The following is a 24289-nucleotide window of genomic DNA, read 5'->3' on the forward strand; positions in this document are numbered from 1 at the left end:
GAAGCCCCTATATTCTCTAAAAATATTCAGAGAATAAATAATCTCTATAGTTTTCTGAATATCTTTACTGAACAGTTCACTTTGAACAGTAATTTAATTAAGAGTGTAACTGTTAGATCTGGAAAATGTTACAAGGGTGATTTTACAGAGTATTTTGATGCACTTTCCCTAACTCCTGAAAAAGTACTAAAGCTTTATACACATTTGAAATACACATTTGCTGTTTAAAATCTATCTTGGAGTCTTCTCCTAAAAACCTAGTATTTTTAAGTTATCATTCAATGTAAATTCATTTCCATGAATATCATTCACAAAGTTGACTGCAATGCAAAGTACTGCAAGAGGCAGAGATCAGAAATAGTGACACTATCTTCAGCTTTTACACTTCAGAGCTGCTGTTTAATTTTGTGAAAGGGAGAAATTCCAAGTTAAATCTCCTATAGTGAGATTTAGACTCCTAGAATGTCCTATAGTGAGATATAGACACCTTAGCATCTTTTTTAGTAGGTATGTAGGTCTGTAGCCTGCTAAAAACATTATAATGTGCATTGTCCAATAAAAGGTCATTACTTTTGTAGTTTAGGTTCACTCAAGCATGTAGCAATCACAGGCAAGAAAAAAGGCCCTTGATTTTCAAAGGATCACAAAATATTGACTTATTTCAGTGAAGTACTTCTACTTCCACAAAGGATCAACACTGAATTGATGTGTGGATTCATTTACTCTATCTAGCAAGTTTACTTTTCAGCATACCTGCATTATGGCAGAATTTGACCATCCAGCTCAAAGATTAGCATTTAGACTGATTACTGAGCTGCATATATGGACTACTTAATCTTCCTACTCCAAATATCCAGTCCAGACTGTAAATGTAAATAAACAAAGATATGGAGCAGGAACAAAGGCCCAATGCTTCTGAATTTCAGGCCTGAATTGGAAAGCCCATTAACTTGATCCAGATTTTCAAATGGAGCTGCGTCCTTCCATCTCAATCAGCCTCAGCAAAGAATGCCTTCAGACAAATTGTGTCTCAGTATTCATTAGGACTTAGGCAAAGATAAACAGACTCAATTTTTTTCCAACTGTTCTGTAATAGAGAAATGACTGTAAAACATTTCCATGCTCTGAGGTAAAAGCAAGATCAAACTGAAACTGTACTCACACTACTCAGATCACAAAGGCAAAATTCATTTGACAGGAAAGTCGAGGTTTTTTTAAGTACTCACCTTTTTATGGCAGAATCATGCCTAAATGTTATTGTACATGAGTTTTTCTTGCTTTTCTTTTCTTGCTTTTCCATTCAACATTGATATTTCCTTTCAACACCTTTTTACGTTAATAAACAAGCTTGCTTTTTTTTCCCTCAGAGTTAATTTCTATTGTAACTCATTGATTTAATTCCTCAAGTATGTTTTTAATCCCAAAGCTGGTTTTGGCCTTGGTGTCAGGGGATTTTTTGAGTATTTAACCTTTGGTTTTAGTTAGTTATAGTTTTGCAACTAAACCATTCTTGAATATTTTTGCAGCAAATATCTCTGAGGATGTGATAATATCAGACCTTTCAACCTGGGGACAAGGCAACCTGCTTGTGATCACCTTCTAAGTGAATCATCTTTATGGACTCACCTTCACTATGCTGCAGAATTTAAAGCTATAATTTTAATTGAAGAATTAGATTAACACACAGAGATACTTACTGCAGTCAGCTTCGTCTGATAGGTCTTCACAGTCTGGTTTATAGTCACAGATGAACTGAGACTCTATGCAATTCTTATTTCCACACACAAAATCAGTGAGAGCAGGGCATTCCCTGGGATTCTCTCCAACTGAAACCAACAGGACATTTAAATCAATATTGCAATTAGATCAAAGGATGTTCTTTTTAATTTTTTAATTATTATACATCATGGCTTCAGGGTTTTACTGCTTCCAATAGATGTTATTTGGTCTCTTTTAATGTTGTATTATATATCACTAGACTACTGCATTTACCTTGCCCAAAGCTTCAAAAGTAGAATGATTTGGCTGGAAGAAAATTGAATTCAGCATCAACATAACTGTTTCCCTGGTATATTTGTTGTGGACATTCAATAAAAAAAGGATTCTGTGATCTGTTGAAAAGTAGACAGGCTTTTCTGCTCATAATTACATTTCTTTGAAAATAACATTTTAAACTGAGAAAAATCACTGTTATACACATTTGCATAATAAACAAACTTTTAGAGCCTTCAGAAGACATTTACCCTTTTTTATTTTGTAGAGTTTAGACAAACTGCTGCTATGATTGCATGAACCGCTGAGAATTTTCTCTTAGGGTATTTAAAATGCAAATCTGTTTTACAAAAATTTATGTTCATCTCTGAAGGTGAGTGAAAATCCTCTCATAAAATGAGAGTAACTTAGTAAGCTGCACATAAAACATTAGGTTCAAGTACAGGGTATTGAGATTCAGCCATCCCTAGACTGTAAGACTAAAAAGGAACTTACCTAAGTTATTTTTTAGTTCAGTGCACTGTATGCATAATTTCAGCCAACAGGAATTGAAACAGTTCTGATAACCCTAAATGCAACACTTCAAAAACACTTTGATAACCTTAGATTGCCTTTCAGTCTATAGCTTCAAGTTCTGCAAAAAGGCATTTAGGAGAATTTATTTTGACTGTATTCATTGTAATGTGTTTCATTTTTTCTTTCAAACGTGACTAAAATGTGACATATTGTTCAACACAGTCTGATCAAAACACCATGATATTTGCCTTTGTGCAGGCCCATATTTCCAGAGGAGTAGTTGCTGCTGTCAGGGTATTAATCTCCTCAAATAGTGGTACTTACTGAATTTTACAGACTGAGGAACTGCATTCTCATTGAAGCAGAATAGGAAAAGAGAACGAAACTTTTGGTTTAGTTTCAACATATACTCAAAGTAATATTAAACAGAGTGACAATACAGCAATAAAATGCAATCCATATATTTCAAATGGATAGTACAAAAAAGAAGAAAAAACAATCACTGCTAACGTTGGTTACTTGCAGAGCCTCAATACTTAAATTTTCAGCTTTGCAGTACAGAAACCCGTGTGCACTGACACAACAAAAAAAATCTTTCCAAATTGATATCTGTCTGGTTATTTTGTCTTTTAATTTTTCACTGTCAGTTTGATCTGATTAGTCACCTCAAACAAATTGTCATGAATGTCTTATATACATGAAAATCTATTGCTGCTTTTTACAGACAGTGCACGTGGCAGAGAGCCATTAGCAGAGGAGCAGACTCCTGAGAAAAAAATTGGCTGAGGAATTTGTGATGGTTAAGGCAGTTTTCACACCACTCCAAAATGATGTGATAAAACCTGATTGCAGGTACCACCAAGAATTCATTAGTATGGCTCATCCTAAATTCTGGAAAGACACAATATAGTTGAGGTTGGCAGAGTCCTCTGAAGACCTCTCTAGTCCAACCCACTGCTTCAGCCACCTCTAGCACAGCAGGTTGTGAGGGACCATGGGCAGTTGGGTTTTGGATAGTATCAATAGATGGAGCCTCAACAACCTCGTTGGACAACTACTTGTGCTGGGTGATCCTCACTGTAAAGTGGTTTATTGTGTTCACATGAAATTTCTTGGCTTTTGAATTTGTGGCCATTGCCTTCTGTCAGTAGGCAATTTTGAGAAGAGTCTAGAACCCTTCTCTCCACTCCCTCCTCTGCACTGGAAATGATGCTCTGGAAAATTAAACTACTTCCTTAAGTCATTCAATGGCTTAAATAAAGACAGAAATTTGGTAATTTCAGATCCATTAGCATACAGTGATTTTCACTGCATATGAAAGGGTTACATTATCACCATACAGGGGAGTGACCTTTGAAAATCCATGGCTTTGTGACTCATCCTACTGCATATTACCTAGACAGAGCAATGCTATGCTATGTTATGTTATGCTATGCTATGCTATGTTATGTTATGTTATGTTATGTTATGTTATGTTATGTTATGTTATGTTATGTTATGTTATGCTATGTTATGCTAAGTGATGTTACTCTACCATTTATATTTAGCACTTAATTATGGTTGCTCTTTTTTTTACAAACAAGCACCTTATTATTACTTCAAACATACCATAAACCAGCATTTAATAATGTTATCCTCAAATAAAATCTGTGATGCCAACAAAGACATATTGAAAATTTTTCTCAACAGGTGTGAATGTTATAATAAATAAACAAAAATGTTATAATAAATAAACAAAAATTTACATTTCTATGAATTTTATCCTTTTGGAGCAAGACCTTTTTTATATGTAATTTTTAGGGGTATCAGGTTACATTTATGATAATGATGGTTTTTCTGCTACAGTCATTACCAGAGAGAAATAAAATCCCTCTTTAAATCAACATATTAGCATTAGCATTGCACAATGTAACCAAATATTCTAAATTGTATTTGGAATTATGGCATAAAAAATCAACTTTCCATAGTACACTCATTCTGGCCAAAACTCCTACACCAGCTAAGAATTAAATCAAAACACGAAATACAGTGCAACTTGACCATAAAATGCAACTTCAGTGTCAGCAAAACCAAAGCTAAAGACAAGTTCACCCAGAAGCCATAGCTTAGAAGTCTCATTTTTACAAGATACTCTTCAAATATAATATTAAAAAAATCAATTTTGTCAGAAAAAAATACACTGAAACCCATATGGGAAAATATGTCAGAAACAACTTTAAACAAAGAAAAAGAGAGATATTAAAAATATTCTCTTACCCATTTTTAAATTTTTGCCCTCAAAATTACAAGGTTGCTAAAATCTGAGATTGTATCTATCACTACTGAATTTGGAGAACAGTAATCTAACATCACTCCAGAGAGATTTAGTATAAAGCAAAACAATGTATCCTAATGAACAGCTTTATTTTTAAGTTGATATTTCACATAAAATGAGAAATTTTCATTAAGTCTTATTTCTTTGTGCATGCTGGTTGTGTTGGGACTGCATTTAAAAATATTTGGCTTTTCATCTGATCATATTTCTCAACTGTACTTTGATGACCAGTAAGTAGAATGATAACATATGTTGGATGATGGTTGATTATATATAGCAGGTGATGTTATATTTTTCCCAATGATTTAGCTCACAACACTCCATGAAAATCCAAACATACAGAAAAACTATTTCTAAGCAGAAAAAAACATGAAAAAATATGGTAAATTCTGTTTCTTGCCTCTTTCTCAAGAAACCTGTAAGGGAAAAAACCCCATCTAATTATGAATACATGCAAAACAAATTAAGACAAAGATTATGATGAAAAAGTTATTGGTTGTACTTTGCTTGCAGTGTTACTCTGAAATTATCTTTGAGCAGCTCCAACATTAAAATGGACGAGGGAACTACGGCAAGCAAAAGAATGAGCTGATGTGTATGGAAATGTCAGAGGTGTAAAGGAGTGAAATATCCACAAATGCAGATTTTTCATAAAGTGGGAATGAGAGGAATTACAGGGGGTTGAAATGTTTTTGATATGTACTGACCTCATTTCTGAATATGCTATGAAAAATTTGCAGGGAGCTACAATGTCCAAAACAAAAAGAAAACATTTCATTGTAATTTAAGAAAACTGTTGACCAGAAAGTATCCTGGACTTGATGAAAAAGCTGTAAATGTTGTTTTTTGGCCTGACCTTCTTCCAAATCTTTGATTTACCCCTTAACTGAACAATTAAAAGTTTATTCAGCTCTAGACATAATTTTACATAATGAAAAATATCCTTACAGGTATGGAGTATTGGTCTGCAGGCATAGAATGAGTGACAGAGAAATAGATCAGAGGTACAAAAACAGGTGGTAGCGAGTGGGAACCATTTGGTTTTGGTTTTTTAATGAGAAGTTCCAACTAAATTTACTAATTTCCAGCACTCTTGGACATTTCTTGGACTAATTAATTTTGTTTTGCATTATGTTCTGATCTTTCTTCTACTGCAGTTACTCAGTCCAAAAATCTGTGGGATTTGAATACTATATAAGATATGTTGCAGGTTAAAAGGCCACAATCCATTCCCTCCCCAGAAAAAACCCACATTAAAAGCAACAAAAAAAATCACTCCAAAATAAAATAATATAGAAAATGAAACACAAGCACGGATAAGAATTTAAAAGCTTGTGGTAGCAACCAACCTTTAGAGCAGCATAGAAATGACTAGATTAACAAGAATCAATGGAGTAATTAAATCAGTTATTTTTCTCATAGGTCAAGGTTATCTGAGAGCAGCACATATAACCTTATAAATCACTTTTCCCCCTTACATTAAATACTTGGTGATTAGATTTGTATTAAAAAAAAAATAACCCAAACAAAACCAAACAACAACAAAACCATCTATTGCTATGGTATGGAAAAATTAAAATGTTTTATTGTACCCATGTATTTGGTTTTCCCCCCAGAACTGCAGCATTTCCAAAAGCCAGGACACCACAAGAAACTAACACAAGACATATTTTAGATGTAGCTAATGACTGCATGTTATGCAAATCCCTTCACCAAATGAAATGGCAGTACTTTAAAAGGAAAAAGCATATACAGGATATCACTTTTCAGTTAAGTACAATTTTGTATTGATGCAGCAAAGAGCCATATAATCTTCTAAGTAGTTTTTAAGAGGCCAATAGAGCTAGCTTGGCTTCTGGATCACTAAACCCTACAAAATAAGCATATTAATGATGGTTGCCACGTACACTTGCTTTCCTATCTACATATTTTGTTCTGGGCAATGTAATTCTCAGAATGCCAGCAAAGATCTTCCCTAGTAAGGATACCAGTGTGTGAGTTTGTATACACGTAGGAAGCACACAAGTGCACATCATGCATACCACAAATAAATTGTCACACTGTTGTGGATATAGCACAAGCTTGCAGCTGTCTTTATTTGATACCCATTTCCAGTATATGTTATCTATGGAAGAGTAACCCATCTAATGGACACAGAATTTATAGACATGACAAGATTCATTTGGAGATAGCTGATAAATAAAGTATTATTAACTGAGACTTTTTTTCCCAATTACTGGGGAAGGCCTGACTAGGAAAGAGCTCACAAAACCATTCTTTCAGTTTGCAACTAGAGAACAGCAACAGGTCAGTGACTATTTCTCTGACTCTCTGAGTACAAGAGCTTACTTGTACCAATGTTTTGTAAGATGCAAACATTCCTGTGATATCCATTTAATCTAAAATCACAGAAAGAACCAGACAGGTCAAATATCAGTCCTACAGGCTATAGATCTTTATTGTTTGAAACAAAATGGATAAGGCCAAAAATACTTTAGTTTTATAGATAGCCCTAAATATCATAGATTTGGTGACACAGAGTAAATGTTTAAGAGACTTAACATGAAAGAAGTAATTGATCATGCAGGAAGAGATGATCTAGTATTACAACACTAAAGAAAAAGGTTGTAGGAGGCTGTGTTTGGCCAATGCTTTGTGCTTTTGAAAGGCATAGGGTGAATTCCAAATTATTATGGTTCCTAAAGGCAGCAGTGAGTAAGACCTTGAGCTGTTTTGGAAAGCAGGGTGTACCTCAAGTTCAAGTGCACTGAGCTGCTGCTAAGCAAGAGTCTCACTTCTGCTCTCCAAGAGAAACACATGCACTCCCTCAACAGTACAACACCACCATGTCAGCAGTAAGAAATTAAGCATAACATACAACATATATTCAATTGAAATTAGCCTTTTCTCCCACGATTTGTACTTTTAGAAGCTATGCTCCTTCCCGAGTAGAAATGCTTTAGAATTTAAATTGAAAATTCACCTCTTTCTATTTTTGTTGTTTAAATTGTATCGTTTAGTGGGAGTACTTAAACTTCTTCTGTCCCCTCTTTCACAACACTTGAGATATAGGAATTATCAAACATCTTGTTGAAAACATTATTCAATTAAAGGAAATTTAATTTGCAGGTTTCACCCTTTGCTCAAAGTGGAATTTATGAAATACATAGTCCCAGAAGGTCTCATTACTCAACTGTACACTCAGATTCAGAAATTATGAAACTCAATTTTCATCAAGTTTTTTCATTTGCTTGCCTCAATTGCTCAGTACTCTTTATGCATGACTTTTTATAGAATATTAGAATCGTATTAGCAAACTCATCAATAATACTTCTCTCCATGGATGACCTTGTAAATTTGTTGGAAAACTAGATGAATTGGAAAACTAGATGAATATAAGGAAAAGTAGATGAAAAGTTTCTGCTCAAGCAAGCTACATGTAATTTCAAATAAGGTTCTTTTATAATTTTAAAACTATAGAGAAGTCTCCTCATGGAATAGATCACTCAAAAAGTCAGATTTATTCAAAGATATGTTTTGACTCGAACATAAACAGTAGCTCTAACAAATTATATCGACTCTTAGGAAAGACTCTGACCTGTAGACACAAAATTTGGCCAAAGGACTTCCCAAAGCTGTTCAAAGCAAGCAGTACTGTGCCTAAGGCCCCCGTTAACCTGGAAAAATAAAAAAATTATTCACAGTTCTGGAAATGCAGAACTGCCTCTGGCTCAAGCAATACAAAAGATAAGAAAATTCTCTTTAACTTCTGGTGCTTATATCATGGAGTATATAAATCCACAGGAGACAAGGACAGAAGCTTTTATATTGGATAAAGACTGAAAGACCAGCTTTGGCATACAGTGTATCAGCAGGATAAGGATCTCATTCTCATGGTACTCTTATATAGGGATCTACCATACTTTGCTTAATACCAAAGGGCACACGAGGGAGAAGCACTGAGGACTGAGCAATGAGGGTCTGGTTGTTTGGAATCTGCTAGTGGTAAAAGAAAGGGAGAAGTGGAAATAAGGCAAAAAATCATGAGATGCTTTTGCAGAAAATCCTATTTCCCAGTAATTATGAACACGTTCAACCAGATAAAAGTATCTCCTGAAACAATCTGACATGAGATCTCTACTTCTTGGTCCTTTTCCCCCTCCCTGTCTGTCCTCTGTCCTAAGTCCAGTGTAGAGTAACATTGCACCTCAGGAAGTTCAGATGACTAGATTATTTTTAGAGCTTTTCAATCATATCTACACTGAAAGTGACTGTCAAACTATTGTTCCCACTGTGATACAGAATCAATCAAAACGACTCAATCACAGAACTCTCCAGTTATCACAGATATCTTAGAAGAATTTGATATGACAATTTTATTTTTTTAACATGGACTTATCCTAACGTGGTCCACAGGGGCTGTTGTGACAGACCAGTGGAGTAGAGCACATGGTGCAAGCTGCAATTAACTGCAACAAGGAAACACTTCCTCAGCTGAGTGCTCTCTCTGCCTCTGCAGCACTGCCCTTAGATGTGAAATTCATCTTGAGTATCCCCTTGCACAGAGGGGTATGATGAGTTACATGCAGTTTGGCTGTACTGGAAGGGTGCCTACTTTCTAGAGACATACACATGAAAATGAACTCAGCCTGGGACAAGAGCCATTCTTCTAGAACCACCTTTAGAGACAAAGATTGTATTTAAAAAAAAATATATATGGAAAGACCATTTACCTCAACCGTATATATTTTAGTAGCCAAAAATTCCTTCTCCTTTGGCCCATTTGAAATAGGTGGAGTCAAAAAATCTATGACTGGATATGAAGAGTGAGCAATATGTAAAGTAAATGTCAAAATGATGGGATTTAAATTTTTGGCTGAAAGTCCTAGTTTACAGCCATGTGCTAGCAAACCAAATTATTTTTGGAGTTAGCAACTCTTCTTCATAAGTTTCCCACGAGATAAACAGAAAACTAAAATGTCACTGAGGTCTCTTTGTGAAAAATGAGGTAAAATTTATTTTTTGTTTCTCATATTCAAAATCTGTGTCATTCCTAATACATCTCTGAGAGTTGAAAAAATGTGGTGAACAAACCTTTTGGTTAAGCTCATGCATTTTTTACATAAGCACAAACAGAAATCCTAGTTTACAGATATGTCAATGACTTCTGAAAAATGCAGTAAAACCAAGACAATTCTGTGATTTTCAAGCTGGTGCCATATTTCCCTTTATTCCATTATAATTTTTTTTTAAAGAAGGTTGTCAAATGTAAGTCTTCCCCAAATCCAGATGGTAAAAATTAATTTTGTTAAAAATAAATCATATTTTTCAAACATTTCAAGAAAGTCTTAATATTCAATGCAGTTTAAGCATTTCTGCATAACAGGACTTGTGTAGGAGTTCATGTCTTCCCCCAGTGTAACTGGCAGCCCTTGCAAGGTGGGTTGAGGGAAGTTCCTCCACATCTGTCCTTGGCACGCTGCCTTCCTCCCTGAGTGCTTCCTACAAGGGAGTGCAGAAGGGATATCCTCTGAAAGGCATCTGTGGCTCACCTTCACATCGCCAAAAGGGAGATTTTTTCTTGTCTAGAACCAAATTGTGCATATCTGTACCCTCTGCTGAGTGTCATGAGATCTGAGTTCAGGAAAATTTCCCCTCAAGTGATAAAGTACATTGATGTTAATGTATGTTACACTAAGCAAAATAAAGATACCAAAATTTCTAAGTCTAGAGATAAAATTTCTTTCTCTGTAATGAAGATGATTCAGTATCTTGCAGAAAATTTTAAATTGACAGCTCACAATGAAACCAGAGCATAATTTCCTTGTAAAGGCAAAATCCAAATATTAGACTATCGAAAATTTTATCATTGATTTCAGCACATTTACTGAGATGTTTTAGTCAGGTTGTGTGATTCCAGTGCCCCATGTTAGAATACCCTGACACTGACCTATTTATAAAAACAAGGGAAAATCATCATGAATCATTAAAATATTTGAAGGGGGAAAAATAAGAAAATTTTGAAAACTGGGTATACATTCTGTCTGAACATTAGTGAATATCCTTAGTGACTAATTTAGGCCTGGCAGCTTTCTCTGTCTGAATTCCCTTCCCTCTTACTTCAGGGCCAGATTTGTACTGAATAGTTCTATTATCAGAATTTGAACTTCTCTCAAGTATTTAAGAAGAAGGAACTAAATTCTCCACTAAACATAAAGCTTTGCATGATACATAGCTGAAGATTCAAAGGAAACACTGGCTTGTTTTAAAAACAAAAAAAACTGGCCTACATCCACAAACACTAGGATGTTTTAGTTATTGTCTCTCTGATCTGCAAAGCTAGGATGGAATTCTAACAAGAAAGTATTTTTCTACCGAGACTTTCAAAGCTTCTTGTTTATGAGAGCATGGAAGTAAAGTTGTTCAAAGGATTTCAGTACCTCCACCTATGGTCTTTGCCATAAACAGTAGGTGAGAAGGAATACAAGTATGTGAGGAGGAATATAAATATATGAGGAGAAAAGGAAAGAAAAAGTTTACTACTAGGGAAACAAGCTTTATTGTATTTTAAGGAAAATTTCTGTTCAGCTCTGTTTGGTGAAGCAATGTACTATTGATAGATTGTGGAATTTTTACTTTTCTTTCCTTTAAAAACAAAATATATTTGTAACATTAGAAGAAAAGTTTATGGAGTCTGATTCCAAACAGTCAACTGACAAAGATAACTGGAGCTGTAATGGTTCTGTCTTATTCCTGGATTCCTATGGCACTGAATTCCCAGACTATGAAAAATTATATAAATCAACTGAATAGCAAAATGTTCTAGAAATTTCTTTCAAATTTTAATTCAGAGTATGATTCTCTTATTTTAATTTCTCTTCCCTTGTCAATTTTTCAGGTGGTGCCCTGGGATGCCCAAATCAGTATGAATGATGTGGCTGAGTCCTGTGCATGTCCGTGCTTACACTCCCTGTTGTGTATCTGAGAGCACAAAGTCCTTTTTCTTTACATTACAGATGCACAAAAATCAGACTTCTGCTAACAGCATGCCTGAGAAATTTTGCTCTTGATTCACTATCAGTTGACAGTGAGCCATCAGCTGGCAAAGCAGATCAATAATGCTTGAAGTGCTCCTTAATGATAGCAGACCACATTATCATGAAGTTAAATGTCATAAGTGTAAAAAATAAATTTATCATTAGGGATTATTCTGCATGACTGTCATAGATATTTTATTGTTTTATTAAGGCAAAAATGGAGCCTTTTTTTTTCCAGCCTGCAAATAACCTCATGCATGGTCAAAGTCAATTATTAAAAAGTACAAGAAATGATGACAGTAAAGTCCATTCAGGTCACATAGTCTCAATAAAGTTGTATAAAGAATTATTGTACAAGTAAGTGAAAAAAAATATTAGTACATCAGCTAATTTAAGAATAACTTTTTTGTAGCTCTGATTTAATTTCACTATTTTTCATATTTTTTAATTTTACCTGTAAAGTAAAATGTATCAGACTTGGAACTTAGGCTGCTTTTGTTACCAGAACATTCTTACCCTCTCAAAACCAACTCTTTTATATCTTTGTTTCATTCTATTTTTGACAATATGTCCTAGAGCTCATATTTCCAATAAACCCACAGCTTCTTCTTGTCCTTCACTTCCACAGAAATTAGTGAGACCTGACAAAAATGAGCCTTGAAGGAAAGGGCCTCAGGAGCTCAGATCATAATAGAGTCATTTATAGTATTCTATTAATAAAGAAGCTGTTGAAAAATTAATTTTCAAAAGGCAATAGTGAAAAGATTCTCTGTAATCAGTTGAAAATTCCCATTCAAAATGATCTCTATAAATCACAGCTATGTAAGTGAAGAACAAAGAATCCACCTCAGTGCAGATACTCTTATGATGTAACAGCTTATAACATGCTGTATGGAAGCAAGCTGAAGGAAAATACGTGTAAAATAAAAAAACTATTTAGATATATTAAAAATGGTATAACAGTTGAATATTACCATACAGCAGAAAACAGGTCTAATATTCACATGTAAAATATCACATGGGCTGCCTCTCTCTTCCCTTTTCACTGTCTCAACTTGAGTACATAATTTTGGCAAAGAGGCAATTATTTTATCATGCTGACTGTAAACCATTTTCCAGGAATACTATTCAGCAGCTTCCAAAAGGACAGTATGTGACAAGGAGGCTATCCCAAAATATTTGAAAGCTCCAGAATTGCTTTTATTTTAGTTTTCAACACTAAATCCTGTCTGCTGAGAAGCAGCTAAATATGAGAATTTTCCCCCCATTCAATTTAAGGCATTCTCATTTCAACTACATTCTGTTTATTTTAAACCTGTTTTCAAGTTTTAATTATTTTCAATTTCCTAGTTATTTTCTGTGCATGTTATATTCCACTGTTTATGTAATTAACACATCCAGAATACCCATAATATGTAAGCTTTTTGTTTAACAAAATAAGACCAAGTAGAAAATACAAATGCAGATTCAGCTGCCCTAGAGGACCCATGTCATATGTCTAGCCCAGCAATTCTACAGCTACAAACACAGAACATGGGTAAGTGCTGTAAATCAAGTCATTTTGTTGATCAGAAACCCGTTCCCCATCTGCTTTGTATGCTGCTCTTCTTTTTGAGTTTGGCCACAGTAAGATTGTGTTTGCTGACTTTTAGCTTTTTTACCACAGGCACAATAAAACTGTGAACTCTGTGCTGCGAAAAGCACAATCTGTGCTTGACATGCTTTCTCTATCCTGAATGCCCCAAGCTTGGGTCAGCTGGGAAATGTTATTTTTAAGAAACTGACAAAATGTATTTTGCTTGTTTGTTCTACACAGGTAAAGAATCAATAACAACAAGAATGAGAAAGGTCAGATCAGGCTCCTTCATGTCATCATGCCAACAGGAAGGTCACCATACCAAAAGCCTTAAGAAAATCAAGCAAGCAGGTATCAGCTTGTGGAATAGAAGGCAAAAAATCATATGCAGAGTGCAGAGGTAATGTGAAAGGCACCAAATGATCCCCTTTTAACACTGGTTTGAGACTAAGTGTCCTCATACAGATAAGAAAATCAGGTGGTAGAGGTGGGGTGAAGTATGGTGAGGTCTGGGGTTATTTTTTAGGTTTTGTTTGTTTTGCTTATTTTACAGGCATGCATGCTCACAATTGAACACAGACAGAGCTGAAAAGCGAACAAACAAGAGGCCTCTGATCCTGCTGGGAAGCAAAGGCATAAGCATAAACACATTCCCACAGGATACATACTCCTAAACTTTAGTGATAACCCTGCTGTACCTAGCATACACTACCAGAGATGCTGTAATGAAATTATTCCTGAGTGTATAAAGATTGTACCCCATTAGAGTGCAAAAGCTATGACCATGCAAGTCACAACTCTATAAAGGATCAGTATCTTGGGTCTCCAACTTTCCTAAATCAGTCTTTAAAAATTTGTATTGCAAATTAAGCTTCAATTTTACATATCAAACTTCAATGAGAAAAGCCTCCTCTGAATCATCTGTCTTCATAAACCATAATTTTCTGCAAAATACATAGGAATATGACTGTGCTGAAGCCGTATGTGAAAGCAGTTGGAGCACTTGGTTCAACAGTTTTCCCAACAGAGCTTCTTCCTGAAGCAGTGCTGCAAAACAAATAGTTGCTATAAAGTAATAAACCAAGTTACTTCCTGAACTGTTTCACTGCAAAGGTATTTTAATGCAAGACTTGTTGTAAAACACTGTTAACATTCAGATATGTAGGGTCGTAGACTAAAACCAGTGTAAATTTCAGCAATCCTAACCTTTTAAGAGATTGAGGATCCTTCATCTGACAGCTTTCGAAATCCTTATTGAAACAATTTCCTTCCTTGCAATGACAGCTCTGGAATATTTCCAGTTATGCTTATATGATGTCATTTTTCCGGTTGTCATATAATATGAGGACTTAAGAGCAAGAAGAAATATTTTTGCACATATTAAGATATGTTGATACCATCTTTATGAACTTAACAAAGATATTATTTCTTCCTTAGGAAAATAAACTCTACTATTTTTATTTGCTGAATACCTTCATGAATCTGACTGTGAAATGAAGTGTCTAATTTGTTGTAGCTCCAAAACAGAACAGAATTCCAGAAACGTGTTTAACTAGACCCTGCTGCTATGAATTAATACACATGAACACAACTGGCAATCAAATTGGTAGAGACCAGCATCTACTTTGTTATTCAAGATTATAGATATTGACTTACCATCTCCTACCAGGGCATCCTTACCTATCTACCTTTGTTTTTTGGAGAACAATCACATGCACAGCAATGAGGACAATGAAACACCTCGAAAAAAGACAAGGGGGTCACTAGTGCTCATGTGCTTTGTAGAGCTTTTAAGAATATATCTGCCTTAGAGTTTTATTAAAGTGCAATTCTGAAGAAGGTTCCAGATTGTATCATGTTTCCATTCTTAGAATTATACAGCAATTTCTGAATGTAAACCCTTCATTTTTTAGATGAAACTGGAACAAGAGATGTTCTTCAGAAGTTCATACTTCACTCGACGATGGGTATCCAGTCTATGGCAGGAGATTAAAGCTTGCTCAAACAACTACCACAAAACTCGTACAGTGTGAATATGGGGCATCAACACTTCATTTAACAAAATCACTTATGTAGTGTCACACTGTTTCCTACAAGTTATAATGACCACTTTCCTGAGAGAAGCCATGATCTACCCACTCATATTTATCTTCTTGAAAGCTCTTGAAAGCTCCAGAATTGCTTGGGTTTAGGGGTTTCTTTTGTTACTGTTTGTTTGGTGGTTTTTTGGGGTTTTTTGGTGGGTGATTTTTGTTGTTTTTTCTTTTTTTTTTATTGTAGTTGTTGTAGCTGGTGTTGTTGCTTTTGTTGTTTTTAATAAGGGCAAACTTTGTTCTTATTTTAGCCTACATCCACAAAGATACAAATTAAATAGAGTTTTATTTTGCTGACCTTAACACTTCAACTGAACAGGAGAAAGAATATTGATAAAGGTTCATTTGTAGTCTCCACTTATTTTTATGGCAAAAGACTGTATAATAAAACACAGAGGCCAAAGGTTTCGTATAATACAATCTGACACAATTTATACAAAATTGTTATATACAACATCACGGACTCAATAACTTACCAATGGATTAAAGAAGGAAAGGTCTTACTCAAAACAAAATAAACAAAGGAAACAAAACCTTAGTAATTTCTTGGATTTATCTGCCATAATTTAATGAGAGAACACCACATGAATGTATGTGCAGAAAAGAGTATTAAAGTTACAAGAGCAGAAACAATTTATTTATAACTGATTTTGTGAGCAATTATGATGACAACAGTAAAATTATGGTGTATTTAAAAACAAAGAAGAACTTCCTACATTTCATTTAGCACCCCTCTAGAAACTTTCCTCTTGAACTTACTTGTGCTGCAGTTGTGAAACTCTATGTCATCTATTGCTGCTCCTCCTCCCAGGTTTCCAGTACGAACGCCTTCAAAGATAATTTCAAAATTCCTTAGCTTCCCCAAGTGTAATTTGACTTTGCTCCACTTGTCACCATGAGTTCCCGATTCACTCCATATTTTCACAATCCCATATTCAGTCTAAAATTTGAATAAATTGTATATAGTAAGATACATGTAAGTACAGATTATCAAACGCAAGTTTTGGGGAAAAAACCCAAAACAAACAAAACAAAAAGAAGACTTGAAGATGCCCAAGCAGTTGTGTTGAGAATCAGCAAACAGATTTTTTGCTAGGATAATAGGAAAGGTAGTGAAATTAGATGAGTACTGAGCAAATAATGACCATCGGTAGCAGGTAAAATCTCAGTAGAGAAGTTACTTTGTGTGTGATTGAACCACAAACCCCTCCATTTTGTTAGAGCTGCATTTAACTTTATACAAAACAGTTCTTTGTTTTTAGAATATATTACTGGATGCAAGGCTACTCTACCATTTTAAATTGTGTCCATCTATCTTTCTAAAGTTGTGACAATGGTGATAAAGGGAAGGAAAAACTAACAAATATGCGATAAGTGTAGATTTAGTACAGCTTATTTGAAGGTAAATAAGAATACTCTGACTCACAAGTACACTAATATATTTTAAAGCTTTTCTTTAGACCTCTTATCATACCACTTATCTGGCAAGTCAGCAGCAAACATGTTTAATTTTATAACAGTAGTGTTAGAATGCACATGCACCAATTTTCCTTGCTGTGAAGGGATGATACATATATACGACGACATCAAAAGGAAATATTTACATAAGTTTTGAAAATGTCTAAATCTGTTTTTCTTTGTGACTGTCTGACTAACCATCTAAACTGTAAATGGAAATTTTTTTTCCTACTCTTTTCTTAGCAAAAGCCATTAGTACTCCAGCTGGGGTTAAGAAAAACACTGTGAGATGCATCAAGCAGCTAAATATAATGCATAACAAAGGTTCCTAGACTGTTGAACATGAACAAGCAAAATCTAAGGAAAATAGAGACAGCAGTAAAATAGACAGGAAGAAAATTAATTACATTTCTTTATCCATGGTGAACCTGTTAGATCAGATTTATGTTAATGTCTTATGCATATTTATGATGAGAAAATGAATCCTGGTGCTTTAGATATTGTATTCTGAATAAGAAAGTGCAGACAGGCATGCACACAAGTATTGCATTAGTTTTTGAATCAGGGAACTCACAGAATTGTTGATAACTTTTAGAAGGAGGTCCTTAGACCTAACAAGGCATAGAGACACCTGAAGTGTTTCTTGGCAAGGATGTTCTTGAAAATCATAATGAGCAGTAACTTTTGAAAATGATGGCAACTTTACTTTAAAATGCTAAATAGGAAAGAAAAAAACAGGGATGAATTTTCATTACTTCGTGTAAAGTCATAAATATCCAGCTGAATAACTCTATTTCTGCACACAACTAATGATGTTCAATGAGTGGTGATAGCAGCCCTTTCTTAGTCATGATATCTGAGCACACAAGCACTGACAGATGCAAGTTTAGGCATTGCTTTATTAGTTATGTATCATTTGTTTAGAGCCAATGACACAGTCCATTAAAGTGAAAATAATATAACACGACCTTAGTAGCGCTTTGCACCACTAATACCAGAGTGGATGACAATTGTTAATGATGTTCTTAATGAATTTCTCCCAGTGAGACTCCTAACTCTATGTGCCATCACATCAGCAATCCATTCTTTTATCAGTCATAGCACCATCGATCATCTCAAGTTGAAGGGGACCCATGAACATGTTCGAATCCAACTTCTTGCTTCTTGCAGAAATACTTAAAACTAAACCATGACCAAGATCATCAACCAAATGCTCCTAGAACTCAGACAGGCTTCTTGCTGTCATCACCTCCTTGTGGAGCCTGTTGCAGGAACCAACCACCCTCCCAGTGAAGAAGCTCCTTTTGGGCCTATAATCAGTGCAATTAAGGGTGACTGGAATCAGCACGAGAGTAAGACCTTCTGTAAAACTTTTATGTACATTTCAGTATAGAAACACAGTTTAGAGGGCTCTATATAAACACTGAGCTCAAAAAGGATAGAGACAGTAATTGAAACTGATTTCAAAAGTGGTAAAACAGAGTGGCAAATTTATTTTAAACTTATTCCTATCATTCCTGTTTATCAATACCTTAACTCATTTCAATAGCTCAGCTATATCTATTCCATTGATTCTGATATTTTTGACTAGCCTCCAGGAGAGTATTTCTTATTATTGGGGTAGTTTGTTCAATCCACAGACACCTTCACCTATTCATGACATGAATAAAATGGATGGTTATGATGAGGTACATTTGGCCTGTTGTATTCTCCAACATAGAATATAACCCTAAACCTTAGGAAAGATGCACTTTTAAACATTTGATCCATTTGTTGAATATGGACCCTCTTTCGTCTGCACTTGACAACTGTTTGAAATACAAATAATTTTCATTATTATTTTTCATGATAAATCACTGATTAATTTTTAAAAAGTAGCTCAGTATCAGTGGTGAATTTAGGAAACTTAAAATGAAGTAAATTAAAATGCTGAATGATAAGGGACATGCCTTATAGTCATGCATTTGAGCATGATAGAAAAATTCAAAACTTTTCTCTATCTGAACATTAAACCCCAAATCTATTACAAAATTAGATGTATTTAAGATTGAATATATGAACATAGCTCGATATTTTTAAAATACACAGAGATAAGGATTTATATAAAATCTGGAGGTGTTAAATGTTATACAGCTATCCAGAGTATGAGCCTCATGTCTGCTGCTAGCTAGATTTTGATTGATTTCACATTATATTTAATTACATGACATTCTGTTCAGACTAACATTATGTTTATCACATTGATTTTTGAGTAAAGGATGCTACATGTAACAAGTGATGGGGATCATATATTTCTTTAGAAATAATCACATAAAAATGTTGTAGCAATCAATTTGTATATGGTATCACAGCCATAATGTATCGAATCTTTATGCAATTATAGGCACTGTGGCATTTTTTATACAGTGAGACACTGAAATATTTTTTGTTAAGAAGAATTTTTCTGGATGGAAACTTTATGGCAGCCTCCTTGCACTTCACAAGTTACTGAATAGAAGTACACATATAAAATGCAAAAAAGACATCTCTCTTGTCTGGGTTCCACAAAAGGAGTTTCTACACCATGGTAGAACATCATAAAGCATGACAGGCTGATTTTTCACTTGCTCAGCTGCAGCTCTGCATACCAAAATGAAAAGAATCCTCACCCACTGCATTACTGTATGAAGGCTGTTACAATGCAGAGTGCAAAGTCCCTTCAAAGTCATGAGCCCTGGACATTGCACCAGACATCTGAGGGGAGGTGGGAAAGGAAGAGACAAGCAGTAAACTTGGCTTTCCTCCTCTCCCCAGGCCCAGGGAGTGAAGCTGGCTTGGCTCAGGGCTCTAAGCTATACACCTCTGGTTACATGTTTAGCATGAGAGGATCATCCCTTTGCAGATTTGCAGATTCCATTTCATGAATTATTGTTTTGTTTTCTGCATTCTCCAACCTTTTAATCTGTCTTGTGCTTTGGCATTTCTTTCATATCTTTGGAACGTGTTTGCTTCTAAAACAAACACAAATATGGCCTGAGGTGAACAGAAAAATTATTCTGTGCTTTTACCATTGCATCCAGAAATCCTTCAATTGCATCCTTCATTGCAATCCTTCATTGCATTCAGAAATCCTTCAATCTCTTTCACTCTTGTACATATATATTAAGGTAAAGGAGAGATATGCAAAAGAGATATATGGCAAGCAGAAATATGCTCGGTGTAGAGGAGGCTGAGGTCACAATGTCACCTTTTTTTTAACTTTTAAGAGGTTATTCTTTTGCTGAAACCTACTCATATTGAGTGTACATTTCTCTTCAGCCTGGGCTGGTTGGTCACAAAAGGCCCAGCTGACCTCTGTGCTCCAACTGGCTGACAAAAAATGGCTCAGATCTCGGGGCTGACGCTGCTGGCTGTTGGTCAGGGCAGGAATCTCATTTTCCTGCTACTCCTCAAGAGTTTAGCTGCATGTAGGCTTTATGCAGACAGAAATGGTTAAAGAGAATTGTTTGTTGGTCATACCATAAGCTTTACAGGATGACTGGAGCACAGGATGCAGTAGAACACATCCTAAATTTGCAAGAGTGTTTCTACTTTAGACTTACTGCTTCCCAGTATATGGTTTACTATTTATTAGTGCAAACTATTACCAGGCAATACTACTACAAAAAAGCTCCAGAAATTAATTTATGCAGAACAGAAAATAATTTTTACAACATATTTTGTAATTCTCTACTTTTTAATTTCCTAAACTCAATCTGGGAAATTCCAAGAGTTCAATGTTATCCCAGATCAAGTGAAAAAATTGTCACTTCCTGAAAATACCCACTAAGACTGCTAAAAACAGATGGTGTTTTCATTTAAGGCTCTGAAAGTTATTATTAATTGCACATCACTGCCCTCTGTGGGTTGAACATAGTGAAAGGTCAGGCTGAGGTGAGGAGCCATCATTAAGGAAAACTTGACAGTAAAGGGCATTTTTTTAAATTGATTTGCAGCAGTGGGTCCTAGAATTCCACTGGAACATTATGCTGAGTAATAAACACTCAGAAAATGGCAGATTTTTTTCTAAGAAGGCCAAAACCTGTTTAGATCTGTAGGTCTGTATGCCCAGCCCTATTGGAAAATTCATATTCATATTCAGAGGATTTTTATCTGCTTTCTGATGGTCTGAGGGGAATTATTTTTTAATTATTTCATTCCATTGCAATTCAGAATTTTCCTCATGCTTGTCTTCATTTGAAGGACAATCTAAAGTGTTTATAGCCTCTCTTTTGAGCACTTCAAGGGGGAAGGTACAACTTACTTGGCTCAATATCTTCATTAATTCACCTGGGGATAGTAAGAATAAAGGAGAGGAAGGATTTATTTTTGTCTTAGAATCCCTTTTATTTTGTGGCTGACTTTAATATTTTTTCTATCCATCAGAGACTACCATTATTCTCAAGGCTACATTTCTAACAGAGTCAGAACAATATTAGGAACTGACTCCAAAGCATGCACAAGGAGTATGTGATTTTCCATTACAAGATGTTGCAAAGAAACTTCCTGTGAATACACTTTCTTTCTGAGCAATGCCGTAAGTATTTCACATGCAATTATAAAGATTTTTCTATGAGGCAATCTTCCTAGTTGCATCTGCAATGAAACAGCAATGAAACACAGATTTTGGTCTTGCTCTGCACCTCTCCTTCTATTCATATTCCAAGCTGGGTTCAAAATATTTTCCTGGTTCATTCCCATCAGATATTTATTTCAGCAGAGCAACAGGAAATGAAGCAGAGCTTACCAAATCGAAGGAGGCAATGAAAACATTTCTTAAATATTCCTGAACTCTTCAAACCAAATATACTTGAGGACTTTTTAATCAGAGACAGACTATTTTCAAATGATTCATAACAAAAAAAAAATTGAATGTTTGTTATTAATAACTTAAAAATACTTTCTAGATTAACTGTATCAAAAAACTCCCCTTTCTACATCACCTCTCAGACTTTTTAGAGAAGCAAAACACTTTTTACATACTTCTATAAAAAATTAGGAAAAAACATCTCTGCTTTTAGTTTGCTTTGAAAACAGTATCTTCGTGACAAGCTTTGATGATCCAGAATCTTTTAAACATGATATACATTATGCAAAGCACAGAAAAATAGTATAGGATGTGCATAATGTGACTTCAACTGTCACTGCTCTTTTCTCTAGTTTTGGATGCATTGTTATCCCTCTGTTTTACAAGAGTGTTTCAGGAGGGAAGTTTACTTTTCAGGAATTTATCCTTGGTTTAGGATGAAATGTATTTTGATGGTGTGCAAATGAGGTTAATTAATAAACCTGGTTTTAATGAAGTTTTATTTTCCTTGGTGTGGGGACATTATTAAAGCCTTTTCATGGCTGACCAAGTAGTTTAAAAATAAAGTATTCCATGTTGAGCTGCATTCCTTTTCTGCTTCTTCCTTTTCTCAGCAAGGAGTGGAGTGCAGTCCTGAGTGTTACACGCACATCAAAGGAACAGAAGCAGTAGGAAGAAAAGTCACACTTTTCCTTATTTGTCCATAATTTAAAGACCTTGTCCATGAATTTGTATTTCCCCAAGTCACAGAACAATTAATAGCTTTGCTGGCATTTTTAAAATAATTTATCTATTTCTTTCAGTTTCATTGCTTGGGAGTGAGCCCAGTTTGGAGAAGATTCTGAGCTCCTTCCTTATAGATTTGGGCTGATGCTCCCCCTGCACACAGAATTCTTGCTTAATTTAAAGATCTCATGTCCTAAGCTTTAGTCTGTCATAAGTAGCTTGAAACAAAAGTGCTTTAAAATACAGTAAAACTGAAAAAAAATGCTTACAGCAACACCTCTTTAAAAAAAAAGGAAAATATTATTGTGTCTCCTTCATCTGATGTCATATTTACAGAATGAGAGATTCTATTTTTTTTCATTTCTCACTGATTTTCTCTTAAAAATTTCTAAAACATTGTTCTACTTGAAAACAGTAAATTAACTTTACAAGTTTGATCTTATATTTCCTTCAAGCAAACAAAAGCTCTACACGAGCTAAATGGTCAGGAGTATCAAATTATCAAACTTATTTTAATGAGTCAAAAAATGCACTGAAGTCGATAACTGTTCATCCAAGACTTCAAATTCAAGCTAAAATTTTCCTTCTGATCCTCTTCCCTATTTTCTTTGTTTCCTTATTTCTTCCTTTCTCTCTTCTATCTTCCCTCCACAGTGACACAAAGAAAAATGAGAGCAGCCAACAAGGCCCTGAAGATGCGAGTCATGAGCGAGCACGGTGTCCTCTGGCACACCTGGCAATCACCACTCTGACAACTATTCCATACAGACAGCTCTCTTAAACAGCACTAGTTCAAATAGCCCAGCTACCCTATTTTAGAGAAAGGAACATATTTGGCATTTTATGGGCAAGGTTGATAAGTGTATGCAAAGAAACCAAACAAAACATTTCTGCATGTTGTTGTTAATAATGTAGGAAAATCTGGGCCCAGTAGCTTATTTATTACTCTGCCCTTAGCTAATGTTTTGAAAATGTGTTGCTCCTATTAAATAATTCTTGTGGTTAGTATTACTGCTACGTTTAGAAAATTGCTGCTAATTATCAGAATGTTGAAGCTCTGCATTAAACACATAATTCCAAAATTATTGAGCCTTCCTAGAATAGCTCTGAGACAAACAGAAACCATTTCAATGTAGGAAGAGATTTTAAAATCAAAATTTATCTTCCATTACTAAGCTGAAGGATGCTGCAAGATGCTCACTATGGGATTCTGAATTTTTCAGCAAATTGAGGTTGCAGAAATGAAGAAATAACATCAAAAAAGCAGGCAAGAAAACTGCAAGAATTGACAAAGTAATGTTTCCAAAAGGCAGGGACAAATCAGAGACAAGTCTGGAACAGGATGAATTTTACTTTAGGAATATGATACTGGAGAGCTTACTCAAGCTCCAGTGACTTAAATGAGAATTCATGATGCCCAGCAATGAAAAGAATGCATTAAAAATCCCCAAATTTTCAGTTTTATATTATGGTAGGAACCAGCCATGCTCTTAGTATGTCTCTATCTTCAATAAAAAACACTTTAAAAGGAAACATGAAGCTGATCAAATGAAATGTTGGAGAAAATATTTTATCCAGGCAACATATACATACATGTACATATGCTACCTATGTACATGAATGCATGAAAATTTGGCTCCACTTTTAAGGACAACAACTTACAAAAATCACACAAAAAATTAATTTTCAGAATTCATTACAGAAAGAAGGAAAACAGCAAGATGAAACAGTGATATTTCAGCTTTCAAGCCT

General features: G+C 35.0%; 1 protein-coding gene across 1 annotated transcript in view; it reads right to left on the reverse strand.

Moving 5' to 3' along the window:
• MALRD1 (MAM and LDL receptor class A domain containing 1) overlaps nucleotides 1-24289 on the reverse strand; it is a 235075-nt gene that overhangs the window by 78092 nt on the left and 132694 nt on the right. Inside the window, exons 28-29 of the mRNA XM_059869616.1 lie at nucleotides 16288-16468; nucleotides 1698-1826 (exon numbers count right to left, since the gene is read on the reverse strand). Coding sequence (XP_059725599.1) covers nucleotides 1698-1826; nucleotides 16288-16468 — 310 coding nt within the window. The remainder of the gene's footprint in view (nucleotides 1-1697; nucleotides 1827-16287; nucleotides 16469-24289) is intronic.

This window comes from Haemorhous mexicanus, chromosome 1 (assembly GCF_027477595.1).
Source record: "Haemorhous mexicanus isolate bHaeMex1 chromosome 1, bHaeMex1.pri, whole genome shotgun sequence".
Classification (NCBI taxonomy): domain Eukaryota; kingdom Metazoa; phylum Chordata; class Aves; order Passeriformes; family Fringillidae; genus Haemorhous; species Haemorhous mexicanus.